Source organism: Ochlerotatus camptorhynchus, unplaced genomic scaffold (genome assembly GCF_037179485.1).
Source record: "Ochlerotatus camptorhynchus isolate MF236.1 unplaced genomic scaffold, CSIRO-AGI_Acam_v1.1 ptg000228l, whole genome shotgun sequence".
Classification (NCBI taxonomy): Eukaryota; Metazoa; Arthropoda; class Insecta; order Diptera; family Culicidae; genus Ochlerotatus; species Ochlerotatus camptorhynchus.
This window is the reverse complement of record NW_027040718.1, coordinates 2,094,708-2,122,443: the sequence shown is the minus strand read 5'-3', so window position 1 is coordinate 2,122,443 and position 27,736 is coordinate 2,094,708. Positions and strand designations below refer to the sequence as shown.

At 40.1% G+C, this 27,736-nt stretch overlaps 1 protein-coding gene across 1 annotated transcript; it reads left to right on the top strand.

Annotated features, from left to right (window-relative positions):
• The first annotated feature begins 551 nt into the window (after positions 1-551).
• Muc91C (Mucin 91C) lies at positions 552-25,942 on the top strand. The gene is made up of 7 exons (XM_065225371.1): positions 552-714; positions 23,078-23,279; positions 23,328-23,559; positions 23,621-23,689; positions 23,751-24,147; positions 24,418-24,844; positions 25,019-25,942. Exons 2-7 carry the CDS (start codon positions 23,084-23,086, stop codon positions 25,834-25,836), a joined length of 2,139 nt encoding a protein of 712 aa, XP_065081443.1. The 5' UTR covers positions 552-714; positions 23,078-23,083; the 3' UTR covers positions 25,837-25,942.
• The last annotated feature ends 1,794 nt before the right edge of the window (positions 25,943-27,736 follow it).

The window sequence follows — 27,736 nt, the reverse complement described above, 5'->3', positions numbered from 1 at the left end:
CAAGATTAAGACGCTGCGCTGGCTGAGAAGCTGCACTACCCGAGCAGTGCTTGAGAAACAAGACGAAAATAAAAATTCAGCTGATCATCTCCCCAAATCAGCCGTGACGAAGAGGAGTATTATGCTCCACCAAATAGCAAACTTCTCACTCTCACGTGGCTCATAGATCGCGCGTCTTCCACAGGTGGGTCGGTACGTATCTCCTTGGAACCAATGCTTCGTGCCTGATTCGGTTTCACTCTCGTTCACCAAAAGCCCCGTCGCGCTGTCTCGTGCGGAGAAGGGGCCTCATCTAGAAGTGAGCAGCAGCAGCAGCAGAAAAAAAATCTCCCCTAACCCCCGCGCTGAGATTGGTGGTGGGCTTTCCGTGTGTGTGGGACCCACTGTCTGTCGACGCTTCTTCTCACCCGATTCTGGCTGCCCAGGGGGGTCGCGACTGCTCTTCGGGCTCCGGGCGCGAGTCTCTAAACAAACGAAAAATTGCAGTTTTGTTTAGTTTTCGGTATAAAAGTGACGATTACTCCGATTTGAATATCATTCAGTTAAGTACATCGGTTCGGTTCATTAGTTTTTAAGAAACACAACACTAATCCGTTCCCCGTTCCGAGGATTACACGTTCATCAACCGTTTGAAGCATTCTTGGTAGCAGTGTTGGAAGACCAGCCTACTGCCAGAGACCAGCAGCCGTCGATTCCTGAGGAATAACCATCGAAGTAAGCCATCGATCTCTGAGCTTCTAGAATGGGGCATGTTTTGTGCCAGACAAGTGCAAAGTTTTCCGCTGAAAACTGTTCCAAACGAGATTTTCCCGCGCTAAACGAGTGATTTATCCAACGAAAACGGAAAATTGAATTTGTGCTTTAATGGGATGAACTATTTATTTTGTATGTGCAAACGGGAAAACTTTTACGTATGCAGCTCAGTGCACCAAGAACAGTGTGTGGGTGGGAGTGTGATAAAGGATGATAAAATTACAGTTTGAAAAGTGACTCGGGGCTTCGGGAAGCCCAGTGCGGATCTTCCAGTGACTGTGATTGAAAAAAAGTTTTCATCCCATTGTAGAAGGAACTGAACTGGATGTACGCCAATTAGCTGGCGGTTGTAGAACCGAGTGCACTGAGTTGAATTCATTCTTCCGGTTGCGCTGCATGGACTGGGATTTTGGTGTTTGTGAACGTTGTTTTTGGCTATGGGTGTTTAGCAACTGTGCCTTGCGAGGTTATGCATCTTTCGTAAAATATGTACTGTTATGAATGTTGATCCGGCTCAAACTCTGAACCTCAGCCATTTGGCTGGATTGTTCAACTTGTGTGGCTAGATTTAACTCAGAAAGTGTTGCAAACATCCTCTGTTTAAGACGTATAGGAAGAATTAATAGTATTACTTGTGCTTTAAAATTTAAAATGTAAAATTTTCATTCGTAACGAAATATTTTAGCACACATATTTACAGCATCATGTAATGAGTCAGGAAATTAGTGTGCCGTTAAAACTCTCGTTCAGTAAATAATTTAATTTTTAAAAAAATTATCAATGTCAGCCTAAAGCTTTTAAATTCCAGACATGTTTTTATTTTTTTCTGGTTTTGATCGCACGAAAAAACCGAGCACCGACTTTTAATAATTTGAAAAAAAAATAACACTCTTAAACAATATATTTTTTTTTATATCTTTATTAAGGAGACTTTCAGCCGTTGGCAAACAATATATATTTTCTATCTGCACTTCTGCTATAGAGAATTAAATCAATCCATACGGCAACGTAAACAATTGTACATATGTATTCACTTTGTATCTGTGGAATCGGTTTTGGTAGCTAAATAATAAGGAATGCTTGTTTAATTGTTAAGATGAATGAAGCACACTAGTTGCATTAGTCAGTGGCATAGAACAGTTTGTTAATCTTAACCATAGTGTGATCATAACTGTTGAAAAGCTTGAAATGTTTGCTCCACAGTGCTCAAACGGATCCAAATTGGTTCTTGAGCGTTTTCCTGGAATTCACTTTCCTCTTGGATACAACGTTCTAGCACTAATGAGTTTAAGTGTTTGATGAATGTCAGATTAATCAGAGGTTTTACTAGCTCCAGAAAGTCATAAAGGAAATCCAATTTTCATGTCTGAAAAGGATTTTTCAATTTAAGCTAAGTCATGAAATTTTATTCCATCCGTCCGTGGTTTTGCACAAACAGCAGTTCACATAGCCATTGAGAACTAACCAATAATGGTAAGAATTTAATCGTTTTTGGAAAAGTTCGGTTAGACGTTACCAAGTTAAAATATTAATCTTTTTTTCAATCTAGTTAGGATCATTTTTCATTTGTTAACGATACAGTAGGGTTCAATTTTCGCAATATTTGGCAGCTTTCTAAAAAAAATATAATTGCTAAGCTGTTTATTTTAACACGATCAAAATTTCTAAATTATCTGGAAAATCTATAGAAAATATAAATTAGAGTGTAATTCTATGCATCTAATCTAATCTAATCTAATCCAACACCAACACAGCCAGTTCTTGAAAGCATCCTGGAAAATGAAATATATATATATATATATACCAACATCATTTTTCTTGTCTATTTGATATATGTTTCACCTCAAAGATGCGTCACACATATCAAAACGGCCAGGCCTACTGTGGAGCATTTAAGGGGCAAGATGATTCAGAAAACATTCAGATCAGGTTAAGCTAATATGAAATATCACTAAAAGAGTCCCCAGGATCAGCCCTTGTGGTTCGCTTCTCCGTGACGTCGTGGCAAACAATTTTGAATTTATGAGGGTTCTGTAGACCATGAATTAGATTTGTAGCATACTTTAAAACCTCGATAATACTTACAATATTACTTGGGATATTAGCTGATTAAACAAAACATGCAGCCTTTATTGTAACTAAATACAACTAGAAAAAATTAACTAATAATTTACTTTGTTACTTCAACTGCCATTTTCTCAATCTTTTAAATTTGTCGATCCTCTTAACGGAATCCCTTTATGAAGAGCTTTGAGTGTGTTGGTTTATTTCCTTTTAATTCCGTTATAATTGCTAATCTTTTGAAAGATACGCGTATTTCGTCTACTACTTTCAGACTTCATCAGTGCCAAGTGGTGTTGAGTACTTGGCACTGATGAAGTCTGCAAGTAGTAGACGAAATACGCGTATCTGTCAAAAGATAAGGAATTATAACGGAATTAAAAGGAAATAAACCAACACACTCAAATCTCTTCATTTTCTCAATGCCTACTTTTTTCTATATGGGACTGATATGGGATTATAGGCAGTGTAGTGAGAGCACAGACAAACACCCAAGCAACCCACATGTCCTATAACAGTTTATATAATCTTTGTATGACTAGTTTTGGTTGTGTAGCAGTTTACTCAACATAATTCTGTGAATGTGTGTTACTCGGGCAGACATAACACATCGTCGCTTAAACATTACCGTCATATGTTGAGTACACTGTAGTGGGTAGTACGCTGAAAAGATGGCAGTAGTGTGAAAACGTCAAACGCAAGGGAATTGACTATGCGCGCCACAGGTGGCGGTACTACCAACTACAATACTTTTAAATTGACCGTTAAATGCTTGTTCCATGAACAACTTGTGAGTGTTATGTCTTGAGCATGAAAACTTATAATTCGAGCTGAGCTCATCCGAAGCAATCCTCGTCGTCAGTGATGAAACGAAATAATGTATATATAGCTAGCATAATCCTTACAATTTAAGAGTAATGGAATATTGCTCACCTATTACAATAACGAATCCCGCTCGTTGCATCAACGCAGTTCTATCAGTCTGCACTTAAATGTTGCCACAGTACAGTTAAAGTCGAAGAGGATGTAGAATTTGTTGAACCTAACCTAATTCCATTCAAACCTAACCTCACCAATTCACTACTATGGGGATTCAGATGGCCAATAATTGAAAATTGATTTACTCCAACTCAACGGAGGAAACCCTAGTAGTAATAAATCGGATATTCGACTCCTGGCTGCATTTTTCTTCTTTCTAAAATCAGCCTACACATTCAAAAGTAAACATTTAAACATTGGCCATTTTTTATCTACAAAAAGGCTAGATACTACCATTATTTTGCATACTGACGGAAAGTTAAAAAAATTCAGCCCAAACATTTCAAAAGGCCGAAATACATGTTGTAAACAATGGGTTTGTGCTTGACTTGGCTCTCTCGCACAAAAGTTCACACATGCAAAGTATCGACACTATCAGGTAGATGAATGTTGCCTCTACCAGCTGGTATCGTTAATTTGCAGAAGTGAGCTTTAATTTGCGAGAAATCGTTGTATACAAAAGCAGTTTTGCCCGAATGCAATGTTGTCAGTGAAATTTGGTTCTATATAATTTTCAATTAATGAAATATATTGTAATCCACATGGTTTCAGTTCAAAAAAGCATTGTTAAAAGTCACAATTTCTTCACAAAAGGGACCGTTCAAAAATGACGTAAGCAATTTTGTTTCCCTAAAAAAAAGGGCCACCTTGTTAAACGTGCTTCACGAGGCTCTCTTGAGATTCACTCATAATGTTTTTCTGGGCATTGATTAAGACCAGTGCTGATAAAAATCATTTCTTGCACACTCAACCACAGAGAACAGACATCCAAGCTTAAACAATTTTTTCGTAAAATTATGCGTAAGAATTAAAATTTAAATTGGGTTTGAAACACTAGCGCTGCCATACGGAATGTTGCGACTCGAGTTATCACTTTTGCAATTAATGAGTAAACTGAACTGAAATTTGGATTGATATTTTTGACCGCGTATCCAAATGAGCTGTCAAATCAGTTCAAAACAAACAAAACAAAACAACGGAAATTAATCGAGCTTCTGCGGAACCATTATTTTCGAATAAAAAACTAAGCTATTTTACAGTTTCCTGTAGATCTACAACTGCTTTTCGTTCCAATTTCAACTGGGCATAGTAGTCAGGAGCAAAATTGACTTTTGTTGAGTTCACTGGCGGCGTATCTTCAAATGATTAACTTCAATTAGCCCTCATTTAAATTCAGAAAATTGTGGTAAGATTTGAACACTGCTTACCCTGCATCCGTTCTTCCAGGAATTCAAAAAGCCTCCGGGGGAAGTGGTCGGAACATAACTTTTTCGTTGCAAGCGCTTGGACTCCACGTGAGAAGAAAATCTCCTGTAGTTCGGGCAATGCAACGTCCTTAGGAAAATGGTGAAAAGATTTTCGCTTGGTAACACCTTTCGACGTCGATGGGCTGCGGCACTAGCGCCACCACGATATTGCTAGTATCAAATGTCTATTCAAAATAGCAGTTGAATTTCTTACACACATTAGGAATTTGATTTGGATGTCTGTTGTCTGTGACTCAAGTTTGCTAAAAATAAAGACAACCTTAACATGCCAACTACCTGCATGAATTTGAATTTTGACATAACAGAATTTTTTGATCAAGGCAACCTCTTAGCACAGACAAACAGACGTAACTCTTCATTGTGTATCTTCGTTTACGCATTTAACGGTTGATTTGAATATTATCAGTTCCGCGAACTACTCGTCGCAGCGCTGGCATCGGATCACTTTGACATTTCTATACATTCTATAAAACTTTTATGCAATATTGTTTGCGAGTTAGCGAGCAAACTTGTTTTCCGCGAGAAGCCCGAGAGATGTCGTTACTGAGATCCTATGTTTTGAGATACTATGTTTTCAAGAAAAACTTTTTCAAAGAGTTACGTCTGTTTGTCTGTGCTCTTAGTATCGAAGTCAACATTTCAAGACCAACAATTGAAATTGCCTTAACTCCATTTTATAAACAAACCTTGTAAGGCCATTTTCTCGCGAACCGAAACCTTCTTTCGCAAACCTAAACCACAATCGGGTAGAGGAGAATTTCCCCTACCTGTTCATTATGTTGGTTTGCCTTTGCGGACTTCTGTTCGCAAGAAAATGGCCTTACAAGGTTTGTTTACAAAATGGAGTTAAGGCCATTTCAATTCTTGGTCTTGATTTCTTGATTACTTTTTCGAATGACGTATCAGCTTTTGTAAACAATGCTTTTGATCGTCAATTTGGCGTAACTGGCAGCTCGCCCACGCATACTAAATCCACTATCAAGTAGGGGAAAACTTCCCCTGTCTGATGGTAGTGTTGGCATGCGTGAGCGAGCTGCCAGTTACCCCAAATCGACGATCAAATGCATTGTTTACAAAAGCTGATACGTCCCTTTGAAAAAGTTATCGATATTTGTTTTTCTTCATTCGTGGCTGGATGTTCATTATAGCCTCTGTTGTTGTAAATATTAATATTCGTCTTCATCTTGGTGGGGATGATTGCAAATCTAGCTAGAGCTGGAATTAGGGCTTAACAGCTGTTGTAAACAATGACTTCTATCGATGATTTCTAGGAATTCAAGGCACGTCCATGCAGACTAACCTAACCATCGGATAGTGGAAGTCTTTCCCTACCCGATGAGGATGTTGGTTTGCGTGGGCGAACCTTGAATTTCTAGAAATCATCATGAGAAGACATTGTTTACAAAAGCTGTTAGGCCCTAATTCCAGCTCTATCTAGAAATGATTATTTTTATTTTACACAAATATAGCACTGAAGAACGTGTCGTGTTGATTTTTACACACAGATCAATGGCAAATTATTGCCTCATGCTGAATTGATGATAATATCTAGGGTTTTGGCTCTCTGGGGATCTGGGTCGACAATATTCAAAATAATCATTTAGCTCAAAATGAATTTGATTATTTTGCTTTTGAGGATCGCTTTTGATTTTTTGATAATTTTGGGTTGAATAATCATGCACTGGTGAATATCAACAAACTCGTATTCATTGATGGATAATGAACTTATTTGTTCATTTCGCTCGTACGTAACAGCGAAGATTTTCAAAACAAACGCAATTCATCTACACTGGGTTGAAGCGTTACTCTTTGTTTGTGAAGATAAACGATAAAAACATACACTGATTAAGACTCCATTAAGCCAGCAGATCTTCAAGAACTGCAGAGTAGTTTATAGAGATTAAAATATTTTGGATATATTATGTTTGGGGTGGCTTTATCAGTCTAGATGTAGAAACGATTATTGTTTACGTTCCCGACGTTTTGGCCGTAGAGTTTTGACCTTTTTCAAGGTAAAAAAGACGAACATCTACAGTCAAAACGTTGGGAACATAAGCAACAATCGTTTCTATATTTGGACTGAAAAAACCACCTCAAAAATAGTCCCAAAAATTTAGTAGAAACCATCCTTAGTGACTTGTTGATACCATTCCATGATGAGCATGATTGCAAAAGGATCTCTTAAACTTTACGGACTCATTGAGATTTTCAGGTCATTGTGCAATACTTCATTGAACATGTACACTACCGATCATAAGTTTAAGGACACCCCGAAAAAACCATGCAAATATGTTTTGTTCAACGATCTCTCATTTTACGCTCAATTTTCGATCTCTAAAGGCACAAGTGTTCTACTACTACTTTTATTTCAAAATTTGGCCAACCCAATTCTGTGAAAATCAGTCACGATTCTTCAGAGTAAATTTTGAAAAAAATTGTAACATTGGGTGAACTTTTAGAACACAAAATTTGAAAATTATATTGGGGAAAATTCGAGGAAAATTCCATTCAATACTTTTCAAATGATCCAAAGAGAACGAAAATTGGACGTAACATGACAGAGATATGAACATAACAAATCTGTTATGTTTTTTGGAGGGTGTCCTTAAACTTATGATCGGGAGTGTAGAACTTTGAGATATTAACTCCAGAAAAGTTTGGCGAGCATTGAATGCTTATTTGGACACCCTTTCATGATGAACATGTAGTCAAGAGATTCACTTTAGCTTCATGGACCATTTTCAGGACATTTTACAAGATTTCATTGAGCCTGTAAAACTTCAATATCTTGTTTGACGTTTGACGAGCATTCAATACTCTATTGATACCATTCCAGTATGTGCATGTTGTCATAAAGCTCTCTTGAACTTCACGGATTACTTCAGTTTATCAGTATTTTGTTCAAGACTGCGTTGAACCTGTCAGTGGCGTCGCCTTAACCTCAATCTACCTGTTCAATAACTCTCAAAACGTAAACAAACAATACAATATTGATTTCAATGGATATAAATCCTGTGCCTTTTGAAACCGATTGGAAGGAAAAAATGACTCCAAATAACGTTTTCAAAGTTGATTGAAAGGTAAACAGTGTGGTCACTCGACGCCACTGGAACCTGTATAGCTTTGTTATACTAACTTCAGAATAGTTTGGAGAGCATTCAATTTCTTATTACTACCATTTCATGTTGTGTTTGTTTTCAAGAGGCTAAAGACTTAAAGACTTTCCAGAAATTGTACAATACTTCATTGAACCTTTAGCAGTTCTAGATTGTAACTCCAGAATAGTTTGGCAAGCATGAAATACCTTGTATATATTATGCTATGATTTGCATGTTGTCAAGAGTTTCATGGACTCAAAAAGGATTTCATGACATTAGTGAGGACTTTGTTGGACCTGAAGAACTTAAAGATCTTAACTCCAGCATAGTTTCGGGAGCATTAGATATCTTATTGCTACCATTCCATTGTCAAGTGGATCTCTTGACCTTCACAGACTCATAAAGATGTTTTTGGATAATGTTCAATTCTTCATTGAGCCTTAAGAACTTTAAGATCTTAACTCCAGTGATTTTACTTCGAATGAAAACAATAAGTCTTCTTATTATTATTTGGATTTAATAAAGCTGGAGTCATTTAATATCTGGACGGAAAAACGGATGCATCTCGGAACCATCTTAATTAAATAATAATGTTGAGTACTCAAAATGAAGGTCATTACACTTTAAAGGAAAAATAGCGAAACAAATTATTCCGATTTGGTTTTGATGAAATCTCGAAATTTTTCGAATACATTTCATCATATTTTGGACAATCTGTTGGCTAACCTGAGCGGACGGTTTGTTCCACCATTTCTTCATCTCTGTCGCATCCCGAGTCACCTTTCCACTCTTCATCAACTTCTGTTTGACAATTGCCCAATTTTTCTCAATTGGGCGGAATTCAGAGCATTGATGTCCTTTTCGAAGAAATCTGCCCCGCTGTCTCGATACCACTGTAGAATTTCTCCGCTGTAGTGGCAACTTGCCAAATCAGGCCAAAACTTTACATGTCCATTGTGAGCCTTAATGTACGAAAGAATACGTTTTGTTGGGGCACTCCTGCTTGTACATTTTGGAATCGATAGTCTTTTTTGTCACGAAAACCTGCTTTGCTTTCTTGCAAATTTATCGGCAAAAACGAATTTGAACTTGCCTGGGACATCACCTCGACCAGTGGCTTTATAGAACATTTGTCCGGAAAGCTGCCCATAATCCATCTTCACGTACGTTTCGTCGTATATGAGGATGCATCCTTCGTACTTTGTAAGAACCTCATTGTACAACTTCCGGTCACGTCTTTTGACCAATAGATTCTGCTTCAGTGTCCTGTGTACTGTGTACAGTGTACTGGTCCGAAAAGATCGAAATCCTTCTCGCTGACGGCTCTTTCTGACGGTGCTTTGGCTGGCATTGAATTTGTTGGCGATATCATAATCCGACAGCCCTGGGTTTGCCCTAACCGTTCTCAGCACCTTCAAATGCAACTTCCGATCCTTATAGCGAATTCGTTTATTATTCAGTTCCAACCTGGATTGGGTATCAAGATTGGGTCTGCTTGTTTTCTGACAAACGTCAGTTTGCTCGTTTGTTTTTAACACCTAGCTCAGGTTGAGGTTCACACTGACAAAAAGTTCAGTTTCGCGGTTTCGATATTAGTTCCACTACCACGCTTGCTATGATCCTGCCGATCGATAGTATGCCACTCATGGGAAACGTTTGAAAACCAATTTCAACGACATCGCAATTTTTTAACCGGACCACGTCGAATTTTCCAAGTGGGTGTCTAAAATTAATTTTCGTTTCACGGCTTCCATCAAGTATAACTTAGCTGTTAAACAAAATGAATCGTGACAAACTTTTCAGTACTGAAAGAGGAAACATTTCAAAGCATTCCAGATCCGATCGCTAGGAGCACTGCAGTAAAATAAACAGTGCGTCCAGATATTAAATGACTCAAGCTTTACGTTCCGACTGGGACATTACGTCGGCCCTCAACTCAGTGTTCTTTGAGCACAGTTGTTAATTGAGAGCTTAGAGCCTGTACTACTTTTGCATTAGTATGATTGTGTGGCAAAGTATACCCGGGCAGGTAGAAAATGTTTCAATCCGAAAAATTCCTACTCAGATAAAAATATTTTGTAAATTTCAACCACCAACTGGAGCAGGATTTAAAATTTAAAATTGCACGATTAACTATCTGAAACTCAATTAATTAAAGGTTAAATTTACATGTTCATTTAAAGTCATACCGTTTCGAACTTTTAACATCTATGCAAAAACTCACATGATGTATGTAAAATTCAACGAATCTAATATTAAATACTTAATGTAAAAATAATGTTTATGTTGCTATATGTTTCAACTAAGGGCACAAAATACATCCATGCGTCAAATGTAAAATGAAAAAAAAAAATGCTATGTAGACCGTACTGGGAATCAAACCAAGTCACCTCTAGCATGGTCTTGTTTCATAACTGCGCCTTTACAAGCTGAGCTAAGGCAGGCCTCTGCAAGAAGTACACATAGAAATACTCAGAGGGAGAGATGAGCGAAGAGAAAATTTTGAGCCAAATGAACAAACTGCCAAAATCTAAGCAATCGAACATTCCCATTAGAATTTTTCAGAGGATTTCTTATTCTTACTACATTGATTTTGAGAGTATTGCAATCGAACAGAAATTAAAAAAAAAACCTTTGTTTCGTGTGCTTCTCAAATTCAACTAGTTTTTGGAATAAAAAACAAACTCTATTGATTAATTGAATTTATTTGGTTAATTAATAGCACCATGAAATGTGCCAAATATTCGAGGGGGACGACTCTATCTACGATGCAGAAAATATTGTGTTTTGCTGTGGCTAGCTGCGCGTACGCTGAGTAGATAGCAAGAAGATTTATCACAATTTTGAAGATTTCCTGCAAAAAAATGATGCGCGATGCAAGTAGATGCGAGAAATGAAAGAAGATTTTTCGAAAGAAGATTTTACCTAACATAATTTGTAGTTGTATTTCTTCTCCGACGTACGACAAGTTGATTTGGAGTCGTTAACGAATTTCTATCTGTGTCTATTATGCTGAAACATGGCCATCGATTCATTGATCATTTAGAGATCACGAAGTTAGTCATAAGCAAACAATGTGCCATTCTCGAATCAACTAGCTGCCGTAACCCGCTAAACATAAACGGATTCACGAGGCATCATCTGCTAACTGTTCCGCAAGCCTACAACTGTATTCCAAAAACATCTTCCGACAAGCGTGAGCCAGCTGCTCCATGCTCGCGCCATCAACGCTTCTTCCGACGACGACGACAACGTTCTGTCCCCTGCCTACCTTACCTACCTAGGCTACCTTCTTGTTTATTACTCCATTCAACCGGTACGGCCGCACTTTGATCACGTCACTGCTTTCCGCATGTTTCCTCCTCATAGCTATGGTAAGCAGTAGCGATGTGCTGAGATGGTGGTGATTTATTTGAATTTAAAATTCGCAACCGTTGTTGTTGGAGGGTCGTAAAAAACTTGCGCCCATAACAAGAGGCAAAAGCCGTGTCACGAACTTACTGCATAATCGGCACTGACAGCGGCGGCGACGGCGGCCGCGGTGGAAGACACTTTTGCATCACAGTACCTAGGTGCACTGCACGCTAAGAACAGATAAACCAAATGTAGGTTTAGTTCACCCAGATTGGGCGTGCATTTTTAACCCACATATGGGTAAATGAGAGTCAAATTTTCATAAAAATTACTGATATATAAATCATATTTACCCATATTTGGGTTAACAAATTTACCCACATTCTGCCTGCTTTACGTCCAAACTGGATGATTCCTTTGATCATTCTGGGTAAACTGATCTTAGCGTGTGTGGAGCAATCGGCTAGTGACTGGAAGAGATTCAAGATATACGGTCGCTGCTCGCCACAGACTCAGCGATGATGACCAGCAAATGAGCCGAAGCGGGCAGCGGGGTGAGGTGTAAATTAAATTAAGCTAACTAATTTTCTAATTATACCCTGTCTATTATTGGAGCAGGAGACATGGGATGGCCCCTGAAGCAGCGGTGGAGAGCTGTGAAGGTGGTATCTATTAAGATTATCGATTAATTGAGCGTTCAACATGCCACGATTCAGATCATGACGAAAGGGAAACGCACCCATTGCTTACGGGCCAATGGGTCCGATTGTTCGAACGGAAAACTGTGATGCACTTCAATAATGTGCACTTGTCGCTGGAAGCGATGACGTACAACAGTACATTACAAGCATAGACGGTGCATAACTTGCGGTGAGGTGTTACTTTATGTAATCGACATCAGCTGATTAATTTACTGTTGGTAGTAAAGTTGTCTTCGATGATGTTCTCCTCTTCTGATGCGAATTGGTATTAATAGAGGGTTTTATGGGCGATATGGTGGGAGGTGTGAATGTGGGAAATGCTACAACATTAGAGTCGTAGCTGAAATAACTACGACATAATGTCCATCCCTGATTTTGGATAAGTGTCAGTTCACTTACATTCGAGTAACTGATCTGGGCCAGGTTTGGCCTATATATACATATTACATAGTCATGGTGTCTGGCCGAACGGTCATTACGCTGAACTAAGTATTCGGGTATACACGAGATTAATAATTTTTTGAAATTTTGCGGGTTCAAAGAATGACCAATGGTATTTTGGAGATTTGCGAGCTTCTAGGAATGTTCCAGCTTACCCAGACCTAACAGTTTTATAAGAGTTTTGAGGCATAATTCAAGTTTTTCAGATATTTATTTTTTCTTGGTTCGAGCTTGGAAAAACACTAGAGTTCTCGGACTATTATTTCCACAGTTGCAGAAATTTAAAATATTCTCTGAAATTTTGAATATTCAAGTTTTGCAAATTGTTAAATTGTAAGATTTTGAAGTATGTTTCCTTCTTTCAAACATTCTATGGTCCTGATCATCAAAATCTTTAAAGTAAGGAGAAACTATTGTGTATTACAAAATGTTTTGAGTACGAAGCACTTGTGTATGCGACAAAAAGTGTTGCAACAATGATGTCACAAGGAGGCTGCATCGCTAATCGAGTAGAAGACGCTACAGAACTTCCCATCGCAAATCTTCCCTCCGAAACTCTCAGCTTGTGAGCGGAAGGTTACAAAAGATGAGAGTGATTGTTGTTTATTGATTTATTTGATAAGGCTCAAACGAATTAACTTTACAGAGCCGAGTATGGCAGTTACGCCAACGAGGGTCAGAGCGCTTCCATTGCAGCAATGGACGCAAAACGTGGTCAGCACTCACACACTCATCAATAAGCGGTTGCTTTCCAAAGTCGACGACGCATCGACCGAAAGAACTGCTGATGAAGAACAATGAGGAGATAACAGACGATCGCGTGGCACACATCGAGAGTGACCTGCTTTTGTCGACAGGCGAGTGAACACTGAGATGAGAGTGATGAAATCTGCTATTCTTTTTCATGTTATCATTCATCCGCTCTCACTTGCACACTGGAAGTACACGACGATCAATATCTCATACAAAACGGTCATCCGAAGCCTCCCAGAACGCACCTAATGCCATATCATCCACTCGCATGAGTAGATTTGGGTAGTCCCAAAGACTTCTGACTCTTCGGAAGACTACATAATCCAGAGTGCAAGTTAAAAAAGAATATATGAGGTTAATCGTTGGCTTTGTTCCGACTGCTACAGAGTATGTTGAGTTATGTTTTTGACTTATCAGTTTAACTAAACGCTAGATCATTTAGAAATGGAGCACTTTCAAAAGCGTATATTTTTTAACTTTTCTTTCAATCGAAAATTTTTCTAAGGATGAATTAAAGGTAATAACATTTTATTTCATTCAAATAACTGAAACAAATCATTCGTCGTTATTTCGAAGATATTCTCGCACTTTTCTGTTGATGCCGCTCACCAGCAGGGGCACACCTTCTTCAGTCACGTTCTTGGATAGCTGATTCGACTAATTCTTCATCCGACCAATGTCGCTGGTCACTACTCCCTCCATCATCAATTTCCGATTCATTATCGCCTAATACTTCTCTATCGGATGGAACTGGGCAGACTTTGGTGGATTCAGCTCTTTTGGGACGAACTGAACTCCATTGTTGTTGTACCATTGTAGCATGTCCTTGCTGTAATGGCAGCTGGCTAGATCTGGCCCAAACGCAATTGGACCATCATGGGACTTAATGAAGGTTAAAATCCGTTTGTTGAGGCACTCCCTTTTGTATACTTCCGAATTCATAGTCTTATCCGTCGCAAAAACGCTGGTTTTCTTGCCACCGGAACACATTTTCGCAAACTTATCCGCGAAATCAAACTTGACTGGAGTCCTTTTTGATTGGGTCGTATGTAACATTTATGTCAATTAGAGAGACGGGGTGTTTTGTTTTGGTGAACTAAAAATTGTTTCTATTTTCAATGAGAACGATAATTCTTTCAAAATTCCCATTAACTAACATCTCAGGAGTGTTGCTATCAACTGAGTAAGGTATTGATAGCGTTTCTGTTGAAAGTCAAACGTGTTTTAACTAATCAATACTATACGACCTTTTGCATGCCGTGTTTTTACATTCGATCGTGCGCTTTTTAGCGGTTTAAAAATGTATTATTATGAGTAATCACTCACAAAAACCGTAGTTATCATTTGATAGACCACCCACAACCGTTTAACATTGAATATTTGTAAAATTTGCACTTTTATCAGGAAAAAACAACAGGTCTTATGTACAGTTTTTACGCTTCTGTCAAATTTGTTACATACGACGATTGACACCCTCTTAGAAGTTAGGTGTTGTATGTAAAATTGAGCTATGTTTTGGTCAGTTGGCACATACGACGAATAGTTTTTTGACGATAAAATGAAACAGAAATGAGGTAGCGGTCGCAAATTTTGCCTGTAGTAAGAGTAAGCAGAGTAGGTCTGGTAGTATTAAAATGTCAATTTGTTTACATTTGTAACATACGACCCAATCAAAAAGGACTCCAGTGGAATCTGCCAGGAACCCGAGCAAAGCTGGAGATCAAATTGAAATCAAAATTTGCTGTTATGATGTAACTTATTTTGAATACTCCAGTTGATCTCATTTTGGTTGACTTAACGGTTAACACAGCAAAATTTTACACTGTTAAAGCAAACGGAAAACTAATCCTGCTTTTTAATGAAATCAATTTGATTACTCATTTTGCATTCATAATGTTTAACTGAATACGGGCTTGGCGTAGATGGTTAGCATCCATGCTTCTCACGCTGAAAGACTGAAATGCTGAAAGAGTCACATCTCACCCCGGGCAAGTCACAGTGTTAAATAAAACAAATAAACAATACTTATTAGTTCGACAACAGATGAACTTAAATTAAATTTTAATCAAGACGTTAACAGCAGAACTTCTAGTTTAGTTGCTTTCATTTAAAAAGTCTTGAATGCATAATGAAACCACAATATGATATCAGAATTATGTCGCAACAATTGAAATCAAAATGAGTTTTCAGTATAATAGGAACTGCAAAATTTAATATCGATTTGCTTCCATTTTGTTAACCGACTTTGCTCGGGAGCCTTGTCGCGAGCAAGGAGCCTTGTAGAATTTGAGCCTCGGCATTGGTTTGAAATCGGCTTTCACATCGTCGATCAAGACACATCTGACAAATTTCGTCAGCACCTGGTCGGACAGCTTACGGACCCGGGTTCAGGCCACTGTTTGTTGTTGGAAGCTTCAGTTGGAATGTTTACTTGCTTGGTAACATTTGAAGTCGGAGACGGATTTGCCGCACAGCACAGCGGGGTCAGCATTCAGTTCTTTCGCCAAATCATAATCCGAACAATTGGGATCAGCCTTGAATTTCGGTGCTTGGTTTGCACTTAGCGGGCAGTTGTGAGAGTTTTCTTGTACTTTATAATCACTCGCGCCACAGTACTTTTAGAATAATCCTGCAATTTTGCCAGCTCTCGAGTTGACGCTGATGAGTTTTGGAGGTAACTGTGCAGAATTTTTTTTTTCTTTTCGCCTCGCCCATGATGAATATATCTCGGATCCACGATAGTTTTAAACTTTGAAAAAATATACCTACACTGATAAATTGAACTATTCCCATTTTGCTTGAAATTTAATCAATTTGACATTAAACTCAGTTTAATCATATTGAATGATTAAAAATTAATCCTCTCTTTCTAAAAAATAAGCATCTGATATTAATCCCAGTTTAATCATGGTTGATTAGATTGTGGATTATCTTTTATTGAATAAATTTTAATCATTTTTGATTCTATTTTAATAATTTTTTATTGAATTTTAATCTTTTTTGATTATATATCAGTATTGAAAAAGAATAAAATTTAATAATGGAAAGATTATTTCGACTTTAATCATGCATGACTACTGCCGAAATAATCATGGCTCGGACTCAATAAGGTGAAGCGGGAAACTGCATACTTTTTAAGCTTTTTTGATTTAATTTATCTTTGAGTGTAGGAGAACTGCTTACAAACAACAAAACGCTGTCAAAAGTTTGCATATCCGACCACTGCGAGCTCCGCTATCGCCAAAATGAAGTGTCCCATTTCTAAATCTAGATAAATATTTCAAAAGGTCCTATCTGCATTGATCGATTCTCTTCATCGGCTTTCTCTTTCGTTAATAAGTCAGTTTCAAAACCTTTCCCTATTGTATTGGACGTTTTGGACGCTAGATAAGAAGCTCCTTTATCAAACTATGTGGTAAAATTAGCGTGAAATCTGTTTGCATAGCAGTTTTTATCACAAGAGAAAGTCGATGAAAAGAAAAGATTAAAGCAGATAGGACCATTTGAAATGTTCATCGAGAAATGAAATGCATGCTTGCTTTTAGCGCTACTCTATATGGACGATCAAATGTAAAATACTGTGGTAGCCACAGCAAGGTTCTGTCAAAACCTCAGCATTAAAACAACTTCATGATCCCCTCACCCGATCAAAACGTCGGGTGGAGCCGTAAAATTGTTTTAATTCAGATTAAAACTGAGACTGAGACTAAGACTGAGAAGCCAAAAACACTCACTTACCATGACAACTGAGTGTGACTAGCAAAGCTAGGTAGCAAAAGCTACTCCGCTTTGCACCTAGTGCAAAGGTCATAGCGAAAAAAGTTGGGAGCTATGTCAGCTACAATTGCAAGTCCAAAGGACCTCCAGAGCAAATTGCAGATAACCACCGTCGCGGAACTAGCACCCGCTGGAAATCATTATAAACAAGCCTATTCTACTTGAGAACAAATCAATCAGATCTAGCCCACAAGATCACTTCCCTTTTCCCTTCGTTGCCGTTATGTCAGTCTGAAGTCTATCATTTTTGGTTTCTGGAATGGTTATAATTTTCGGACACAGTAGGTGCTAGGGACCTCCCTTAGCTCAGTCGGTAAATGCGCAGCTACAAAGCTAGACCATGATAAAGGTGACTGGGTACGATACCCGGGCCGGTCTTGGAATTTTTCGGGTTAGAAAATGTCTCGACTTCCCTTGGCATAGAGGATGATTGTACTTACCTCACAATTATACTAATGCAAAATGGTACAGGCATGGAAGTGCATCTAGAACACTAAGTTGAGAGCACGCAATAAGCAAATTTTCCCTAAGCAATAAGCTTGAAATGGGAGGAAGAAGAATAATAATAAGAAGAAGGTGCTAGGCCTAAGGACTCCTATCCCCAGTCATGGATTTGCCATTTTTGCTTCCAGGGATTAGCATTTCATATTCAGCCGCTGGATGCTATTCCGACGTTGTTTGGGCCACTTCCTCATGGTGGATAGACGCTCGGTGAGGTTAAGTGAGCATAATACCGCGGATACACTTGTATGACAATCTATGAGCATTAGCTTTTTTGTATAATAAAACTCCCTTGTATAGTTTTTGTATAGTGCTCATAATTAGTATACAAACAATGATCATGCTCATAGCTTGTCATACAAGTGTATCCACGAAATAAATACTTATTGCAGTTGCAACTCACTTGACAGAGACTGTTGTTTCGAAGAAAATTCACAGAATCCACTATCAAATCTAGTGGTGGGCAAAATAGTTCCCCTTACTGAGCGGTTCTGACCTTTTCAGGTCACCACGGTGAACTTGTTCTTTGGAGCAGCTCTTCAGCTTGGACTTCATTGTTCAAAAGAAGATTCATTACGCCACTGGTGCTGGTTCACTAGTGCTGAAAATTTTTATGCTGACAAAAATCGCCAAGTGTCAAACACTACACACAATGCGAGCAAGCTGATCATGCTGAAAGCCAAAAAGTCAGTCAGCTTACAAATTCAGGAGCGCCTGGCACATCATGCTCACGTCCAGCTCAAGGTTCGCGCTCTCGCTCAGTGAACAAACTCTAGCTCAGCGGCTACATAGCAAACAGACTCTATCGTTCAGCTCCCGTTCGCGCTCTCGTTCAGTACAACCTGGGACGGGACTTGATAATCGGGTCGCAATTTCAAGCCAATTTACTCTCAAATCAGAGCCAATTCTATTGTCACTTTTAAAATAGACCAATGTAACATATCCACCATTTTGAGAAAATTGATGTTGAAGTTTGACAGATTATTATTTTAACTGTTTAGAAACAATACATTTTGCAATACTATTTTTACTATAATTTAAATTTCATGCTACAATATCGAAAAAACCCCATAGTACGTTTTGACTAGTCAAGTTGTGCATCGGACATGTTACATTTGACGATTTTTTTCAATGACTTAATCAATGAGTGCTACATTGGACGTTTTATTCTACATGATACATTCCCTTTCACAGACTTCAGAATATAGTACCTAACCTAACCAATGAGAACCAGTCATGTAAGGCAGTCCAATTGTCCGAAGTATCCATGACGTAACCATCATTTCAAAATGTACATTGGACAATTTTTGACCAACTCATCAAATTTAAATCGCTAAAAATTAGCAAAATTTTGCTGATTTTGGACTTGATGCAAACTTTCCAGCAAAATAAAACTACTGAAACATTCTGCAGTTTGAACTTCTGTCAAATTGAAAACATTTGACTGAATCTTCAGTAAATCTGTTTTTTTCTTTCTGATACTGCAGCAAATGTCTTTTGACAGTACTTAGCTGGATGTCCAGCAATATTTTTGTTTGGCACGTTTGCTGCAGTATCAGTAATATTTGATACATTTGTTTTCGCTTTAGTAAAAGTATAGATTAATGCAATTCACTGTATTGAATCTTTATTCAATTGTGTATTTAAATAAATCCAAGTAGATAATGAATAATTAATACGGTGAAAACATGCGATCTTGTATTTAATATTGACTCATTTAGCTTGCGATTCCAGGTAGAAAACCTTGTGAAGAGTGCTAAAATTATATGGACATATTGCTTAAATAATCAAATGATAAATCCAATTCTCTTACTTCGGTTCTCTTCCTGGTCAATTCGACTTGTAATCGCACGATGAATTTGTAAAAAAACGCACATTCTAAAAACTATGAACGCATTAATGTAAATCTCAAAACAAAAAACTTGTTTTGACAGATCATGTTGTTAGCTGAACATCCAGCAATATTTTCTAGCATGCTGATTATTTAGTATAAAGTGGTTTTGCTGGACTAAGTTCAGTTATCCATTTTGCTGGAGCTCGATTCAGAGGTTTGGTGTGTATGATTGATTATCTTAGATAAATGAAAGTAAATTTGGATGGGTGTTTTTGCATCACATACAATGATAGAAGAACAATAGCTTGTATCGATTAATTCGATTTGTTAACATTTGTTACTTAGTACCTTTTGAAAAGTTATGATCAATTATCGGATGATTGGCCGATTTGACTGTAGTAATAGTGGGATAAAAAGAACAAAGTGATCACAGTTACCTGACAGGCAGTGATGCCGGAATCAATGTTAAGTGCACTACGCGTTTTGAGCAATGGATGTTGTTGTTTGTTTATGATTGTTTTTATTTTGTTCATCAAAAAATATGTACAAAGTGCTATTACTGCGGTAGAAACTCCGAATCAAATAAAAATAAAAATAGAAACGTCATTCTGCAATGCTGGCAACATTGGTCAACTCCGTCAAACACTACGCATAAATTTTCGAAGGACGCTCATCAAAAACATGAACACATTAGAAGCTCGATTGTCAAGTCCCGTCCCGGAGTGCAACTAGGTCAGCTATCAGATCAAGTTTTGGTATGGTAAGCGAGTTAGCTACCAATTATTTAAAACGAGCTCATTCATCCTGGTCAACTAGTTGTTTGGCTAAGTTCATGAGCTAATTTCTCACCACACATGGGTCTCCTAGCAAGGATCTGGAAATCAGCAAAGTATACATCAAAGATGTATTGCTTGCATAGGAAGTAAATTTGGCCAGCATACACCTTCCGGTTGTATGAAACAGGTCAAACTCCGTCGTAATTTTTTTGTTTGGATAGATTTTATGGCAATATAGGTAACTTTTCACGAACTTCAATGGCAAAGAAATCACCAACACTGGCTGATTGGTTACACCTTCGAACCCTAGTATCTCCCATATCTTGCCCGTTTCATCCATAGGTAGCTTGCATTGGCATATCTAATTGGGATTCCTAGGAGTCCAGGCTCCCTCAAGAATGACCTAGGCCCTCTCCAGAATGTTTTGAAGTTTAATATAATTTAAACTATCGATATTACAATCTAGAGAGGGGCAGGAACCGTAGGCATCCCCGGATTACTTATTTGACATTCGCGACTATCCTTATATCCATTAACCGAAACCTACCCGTCCGGTAGCAAGCAGCCATGCTCAAAGCCCTTACTTATGTACTCAAGTGGTACATCGGATTCCCATGTTTTTCCAAAATTCCAAAATAGTAAAATCAAAGGCTTCAATGAGAAAGTTCAAAAGACTTAAAAGAAATGTCCAAAGGTCTTGGATCAGCAAATCTGATTCGATTATTAAAATTAACCTGCAGTCTGCTTCGAAGGTTTGTGGAACTCCTCATGGTATTTCCTGTATAGAGCTTTTCACATCCGCTTGTATTGGTGCGTTATGTGGGAGCATGTTAGTGAAAATCCTAGGAAAATACAAAACAAAAACGCTAAAACCGTACAGAATCATTTTTTACAACAAAACTACCCTCACTGAGGCTTAGGGGACAATGAAATATAGCTTTCGTCTGAACATACCAAGGGTGCACAACTTGAAGTTTTGACGATATTTCAGCGTTTAACGATTCACTTGCTACGAAACATGAAAATCCTTCAAGTCCACCAATTAACTGTAATTCCTTCGGTGATAGATGCAATTTGCCTCCAACTAAACCATTTCTAGTGGCTTTTCCTCATGCCATGTGATTCTACTATTAGATCACAACTATTTCAGAGGTAGCCCTGGTTTTTTTTCTAGCTATGCTACTCTCCCTGCAGCTTCATCCTGGATTGATCTGAGTTCACATTTATTAGAACTTAGTATCCGCACGTTACATGCTTAAGTTTTCCTACTGCATGCTTTCAACAATCCTAAGGTAAACGAATCAGCAAATATCAAATTTCAGCATCAAACATCAATGCTTCAATTTAATTTAAAAAAAAATACATCATCTGCTCTGGATTCAAACAATCGACACACTGTCATTTTAAAAAATCAACAAAAAAAACCTTCCTAATCATCTCTTTCTCGCTTGATGGTTAAATTTTCCACCAAAACAAACACAAAGTCTTAAACCTAGCCACAAAAGCAAATCACCTTCCAAAATTATTGCCCATCCCATGGCATCTTCGTTTCGCTATCCATGCTAAATTCGCTGTTCCGCATTAACTCCACTCGTCTCCGATGCTAGGTAAAAGCAGAAAACCAAAACAAAAACCCGCTTCAAACCACAGCCCAGCTATCCATAGCCTGACGCCCTGCCGGAGCTTTCCGCTAATCACCGTTCACACTATGCGCGGCAATGCGATCAATTGCACACCGGGAACCAAAACAGAGGGAGCAAGTGTGAATGTCGAGGTTCTTTCCCATCACAGCATGCCAAGCCGTCCGTCCGTCGCTGCTGGTCTTCCCAATCCCAACCCATTCATGTCGTCCGTTAGCAGTAGCAGCAGCTACTACAGCTGTCTAGTAGTAGCTGCTACCGCTTGAAAAAAAAACTAAACCATCCGTCTGTTCGCAATGTTCTCGCTTTACAGACCTCCACAAAAGAGACAAAACGCAAAACAAAGCGAAAAATAATTCAATTTGACAGCATAATTGCACATTTCTGCATCGACGATAACGATCGAGATGGCAACGGATAAGTGCATCTCGCGCTCCGCTCATTTTCTTGGCTTCGAATGGCTCGGTTTGCGAAAATATGTCTCTCGCTTGCCCAGGGAAGGAGAAGATGCGAGAAGATGAGCCGCGTTGCACCGTTTTATGGTTGCAGTAGCTTTGGAATTGCATAAGGCTTAATAATTCATCAATTTCATGTTCGGCTCAGATTGCACTGCTAACTGGGTGGCAGCTCGGTAATGATTTCCAACGGCTCGTGTCAAGCCAAACGATCGAAAAGTCATGTAAGATCTATGCCGATCTTTAGAGCATGCATTTTTTTTCGGAGGGGTTATGCGAAACGAAACAAAAACAATAAAGCACATGTAAACACACTGGCATCTAGGTTACGATCGTAAATATCCGACGCCACTCATCAGAATTGTTCGCTTGAAAGAAGATATACTAACAACCCCCGCAATAGCCGACAGATTACATTGTAATGTTTACAAGAAAAGCGCAGATTCCCGCGAGATTCCTATCAGACGATTATTTCCTACACATTCGTCGTGACGATTAATTGTAGGCCGCACGGCAGATGGAAAGGTTCAATCCATCACTTGTCAACACGTCGCACAACTCTGACCTCGTGAGATCTTTCAGCCCAAGCTAGGTTCTAATGTGTGAACTTTTCCTTTGTTCTTCTAGACGAGCATGAGATCGCAACATAAGCTCACAGCCCTTATGGTGCTGTGCTGTGCCCTAGGGCCAGCATTCGCCGCATCGCTAGCCAAACGAGAGGCGCCTCTTCCTGGTGGCAGCTATCTGCCTCCATCGAGTGGAGGAGGTGCCGGAGGTTATCCAGCAGCTGGTCCGCCGAGCGGCAGCTACGGCCCACCAAGCAGCGGAGGTGGACAAGGAGGTCACGGAGGACAAGGAGGTCACGGAGGACAAGGAGGACATGGAGGACAAGGAGGACAAGGCTACCCATCGGCTGGTGGTGCTCCATCTCAGCAATATGGTGCCCCATCACAGGGCGGACAGTCTCCATCTCAGCAGTACGGTGCACCATCGGGCGGAGCTCCATCCCAGCAGTATGGTGCTCCTTCCAGCGGAAGTGGTTTCGGAGGACGTCCACAGGGTCCTTCCCAGCAGTACGGTGCTCCAAGTGGTGGAAACGGTGCATCTCGGTAAGTCAATGCTAGAATGACTGTACGTGGAACAATCTACAAATTTTGCGGTATTTTACAGCCCATCTCAACAGTATGGTGCCCCAAGCAACGGCAATGGAAACGGACATGGATCGAATGGTGGCTCCCGGTAAGTTGCAAGTTACTCAAATTCATTCGCATGGCACTTAAAGCTGATTATCTTTCGGTAGGCCGCAAGCTCCATCTCAACAGTACGGTGCTCCATCGGGCGGTGCTCCATCCCAGCAATACGGTGCTCCATCGGGTGGTGCTCCATCCCAGCAGTACGGTGCCCCAAGCGGCGGTAGCGGTTCTCGCCCTCAGGCCCCATCCCAACAATACGGTGCTCCATCAGGCGGTGCTCCATCCCAGCAGTATGGTGCTCCAGGAGCTGGATCTCGTCCCCAGGCCCCATCTCAACAATACGGCGCTCCATCAGGCGGTGCCCCATCCCAACAATATGGTGCTCCATCGGGTGGTGCTCCATCTCAGCAATATGGTGCTCCTTCGGGTGGTGCCCCATCTCAGCAATACGGTGCTCCATCGGGCGGTGCTCCATCTCAGCAATACGGTGCTCCATCGGGTGGTGCTTCATCAGGACGTGCTCCATCTCAGCAATATGGTGCTCCATCGGGCGGTGCTCCATCTCAGCAATACGGTGCTCCATCGGGTGGTGCTCCATCGGGTGGTGCTCCATCGGGTGGTGCTCCATCCCAGCAATACGGTGCTCCATCGGGTGGTGCTCCATCCCAGCAATACGGTGCCCCAAGTGGCGGTAGCGGATCTCGTCCTCAAACCCCATCTCAGCAATATGGAGCTCCAGGAGCCGGATCTCGCCCTCAGTCCCCATCGCAACAGTATGGTGCCCCATCTGCTGGAGGTCAATCTCGCTCTCAAGCCCCATCTCAACAATACGGTGCTCCATCAGGCGGTGCTCCATCCCAGCAATACGGTGCTCCAGGTGCTGGATCTCGTCCTCAGTCACCATCTCAACAATACGGTGCTCCATCTCAGCAATATGGTGCTCCAGGAGCTGGATCTCGTCCTCAGGCCCCATCTCAGCAATACGGTGCTCCATCGGGCGGTGCCCCATCCCAGCAATACGGTGCTCCATCGGGTGGTGCCCCATCTCAGCAATACGGTGCTCCATCGGGCGGTGCCCCATCTCAACAATACGGTGCTCCATCGGGCGGTGCCCCATCTCAGCAATACGGTGCTCCATCAGGAGGTGCTCCATCTCAGCAATACGGTGCTCCATCTGGCGGTGCCCCATCTCAACAATATGGTGCCCCATCTAGTGGTTCTCCATCTCAGCAATACGGTGCTCCATCGGGTGGTGCCCCATCTCAGCAATACGGTGCCCCATCAAGCGGTTCCCCATCGGGTGGTGCCCCATCTCAGCAATATGGTGCCCCATCAGGTGGTGCCCCATCTCAGCAATACGGTGCCCCATCAGGAGGTGCCCCATCTCAGCAATATGGTGCTCCTTCTGCTAGCTCTCGCCAATCTGGACCTCCATCAACCAGCTATGGAGTGCCAGCCGGTCCATCAAGCGGAAGTGCCGGACGCCCATCTAGCCAATATGGTGCTCCTGCTCCTGGAGGCAGCGGTAGCGGTGGATTCGGAGGACGCCCAAGCCAGCAATATGGTGCTCCATCGACTGCTGTAGGCCAACCATCAAGCCAGTACGGAGCCCCAGCCCAGGGTGGAAGCAGCGGATTCGGAGGACGTCCAAGCCAGCAATATGGTGCCCCATCGACTGCTGTAGGTCAACCATCAAGCCAGTACGGAGCCCCAGCCCAGGGTGGAAGCAGTGGATTCGGAGGACGTCCAAGCCAGCAATACGGTGCCCCATCTCAGGGTGCAAGCAGTGGATTCGGAGGACGCCCAAGCCAACAGTATGGTGCCCCAGCTCAACAGGGAGGTAGCGGTGGACGTCCATCTCAACAGTATGGTGCTCCAGCCCCATCATCCCAATACGGAGCTCCATCTCAGTCTCAGGGTGCCTCATCCCGTGGAGGTGCTCCATCCCAGCAATATGGTGCCCCATCCCAGGGAGGTTCTCCTTCTCAGCAATACGGTGCCCCAAGCAGCGGAAGTGGGCACAGCAGTGGAGGACACCAGGCTAGCGCCTCCTTCGGAAACGGTTTCTCTCAAGCTTCGGCTAGCAGCAGTGGATACGCTTCCAACGGTGGATACAGCTCCGGTGGTCCTGGATCGTCCGTCCCAGCCACTCTCCCCCAGTCATACACACAGAGCGGAGGCTACAACTACTAAGCACTGACGAAACCTGAGACTCAGACAATGTGACACGCAATGATCATGAATGTGCCTTAAACGATAGAAGTTATGATTTTCGTTACTTATTGTTCCAAAATTTGCAACATTTTCCTCCTATCGATTTGACTATTTCCGGAAACTACAAAGTCACCACCAAAATACTCCCAAATGATCTGAGCAAAACGAGCTATCAACGAAACTGTGAAAATTCTAAACGGAACTATGTTTTAACTGTTTATGGTTAATTAATTTAAATTATTCTTATATTATAGCTTAATTTAATGTTTTTGTATGCTAGGAATGACAAAAAACTTGTTTTAAAGAAGAAGAAGAAAGCAAACGCTTTGTCAACAGAGAAGAATCATCCGAGAAAGTACGAATGCTGAAAGCGAGATTTCATCCAAGCAAGCTAGCTTACACGATTTGTACTGACACACGCACACATCTGCGGCGTATCAACTCGAACAAACTCACAACGACAAATACGCGCCAGAGGTATGCGCGCGAATAATACGTAATGCATTTTTTCCAAACAATTGTTATCGTCGCAAACTGGTTGTCCAAAATTTTGGATTCATTTTCATCAGGAAAATTGTTTCTCAAAGTTGGATGACGTTTGCAGACAGAAGAGAGCGAAGACGAACATGTGAAAATAAAAATGAAGCATTTGCAATCATCATTTTCCTCCATAAAATACGTAGTTGGTTTTCAAATTAATTTGTGTCCGAAAGTCAAGGTTGGTTTATATGGGTTCAAAAACGACTAAAATATAAACGTATACAAAATAATGAAAAATGAGCACAAAAAAATCATAAATTTTCCACTAAATTATTCAGGGGTACATCAATGAATAAATGAAAAGCCGCAATAGAATTGAAGAAAAAGGCATAAAAAAATTGAAAAGTTACTTTCGATAATTCAATAGTGATCGGTAAAAATGACGAAAAAGGCAAAAGCTAATCGCATTTGCTCAATTAAATATGGATAAAAGTACACTAAATGAAGCCATTTGAGCGCTTCCCAAATTACTAAAAGCAATCGGAGTTTAAAATATTTTCCAATAAAAATAGAAAAATGAGCAATGAAAAACTGAATAATCACAATGAATAAATCAAAACGGTCCTATACAAAGAATATTGGTACCAATAATTCAACCAAAAGTTGCTGTCAAAGCGTGTAAATTTTCCTAAGAAATAAATCTTAAAGGCGTCTAAAAACTGAAAGTGTTCCAGAAAACAGAAAGCAAATGTACGCTTGAAAACGAGAATGATCTATCGAAAAATATGTTATGTTCTTTGATACAAGAGAATTGTTCACACGGAAAGGCGAAAATGAGCAAATATTAATTAACAATATGCAATAAATAATAAAAATTTAGCAAATTAAATGCATGAGATATGCATGTAAAATTGAAGTTCATGAGCCAATAAATTAGATAAATTTGCAAATGATTTGTAAATAAAAGCAACACGCAAAAAACAACTGTGTCTCGGCTAGAAAGGTCGATGTCGATAAAGAAGATGAGCGAGTTTGATCGAAAATAAAAAAGTATCATTAAAAATGCAAAAGAAGCACTACAAAAAGCATTTTGAGCAATACAAAGACCACAAAAGTCACTATAAAGCAAAGAAAAATACCACGCAAATTTCCAAATGATCATAAAAATATCCAAAAAATTTCATGACAAACAAATCGAATCAGCCTTAAAAAATATGAAATGAGCAACAAACCTATTGAAAATGACGAATGAAAACATATTTTGAGCATTGAAAAACTCCTGGATGCGAATGAAAAGCGAAACTTTGAAGAGACACAACTGCGTAACAGTTGAAAAAGATGATAAGGCCAACCCTTATAAAAATAACCATAAAAAGGAGCTTAACGACGTGTTCGGGGT

Excerpts from the sequence above, each read along its gene's own strand:
- Muc91C (XM_065225371.1), top strand. The coding sequence starts at position 23,084 with ATGAGATCGCAACATAAGCTCACAGCCCTTATGGTGCTGTGCTGTGCC. Across the intron at positions 23,560-23,620 it reads GGTGGAAACGGTGCATCTCG|CCCATCTCAACAGTATGGTG; the intron begins GTAAGTCAATGC and ends GGTATTTTACAG. Across the intron at positions 24,148-24,417 it reads ACGGTGCTCCATCGGGTGGT|TATGGTGCCCCATCTGCTGG; the intron begins GCTTCATCAGGA and ends CCATCGCAACAG.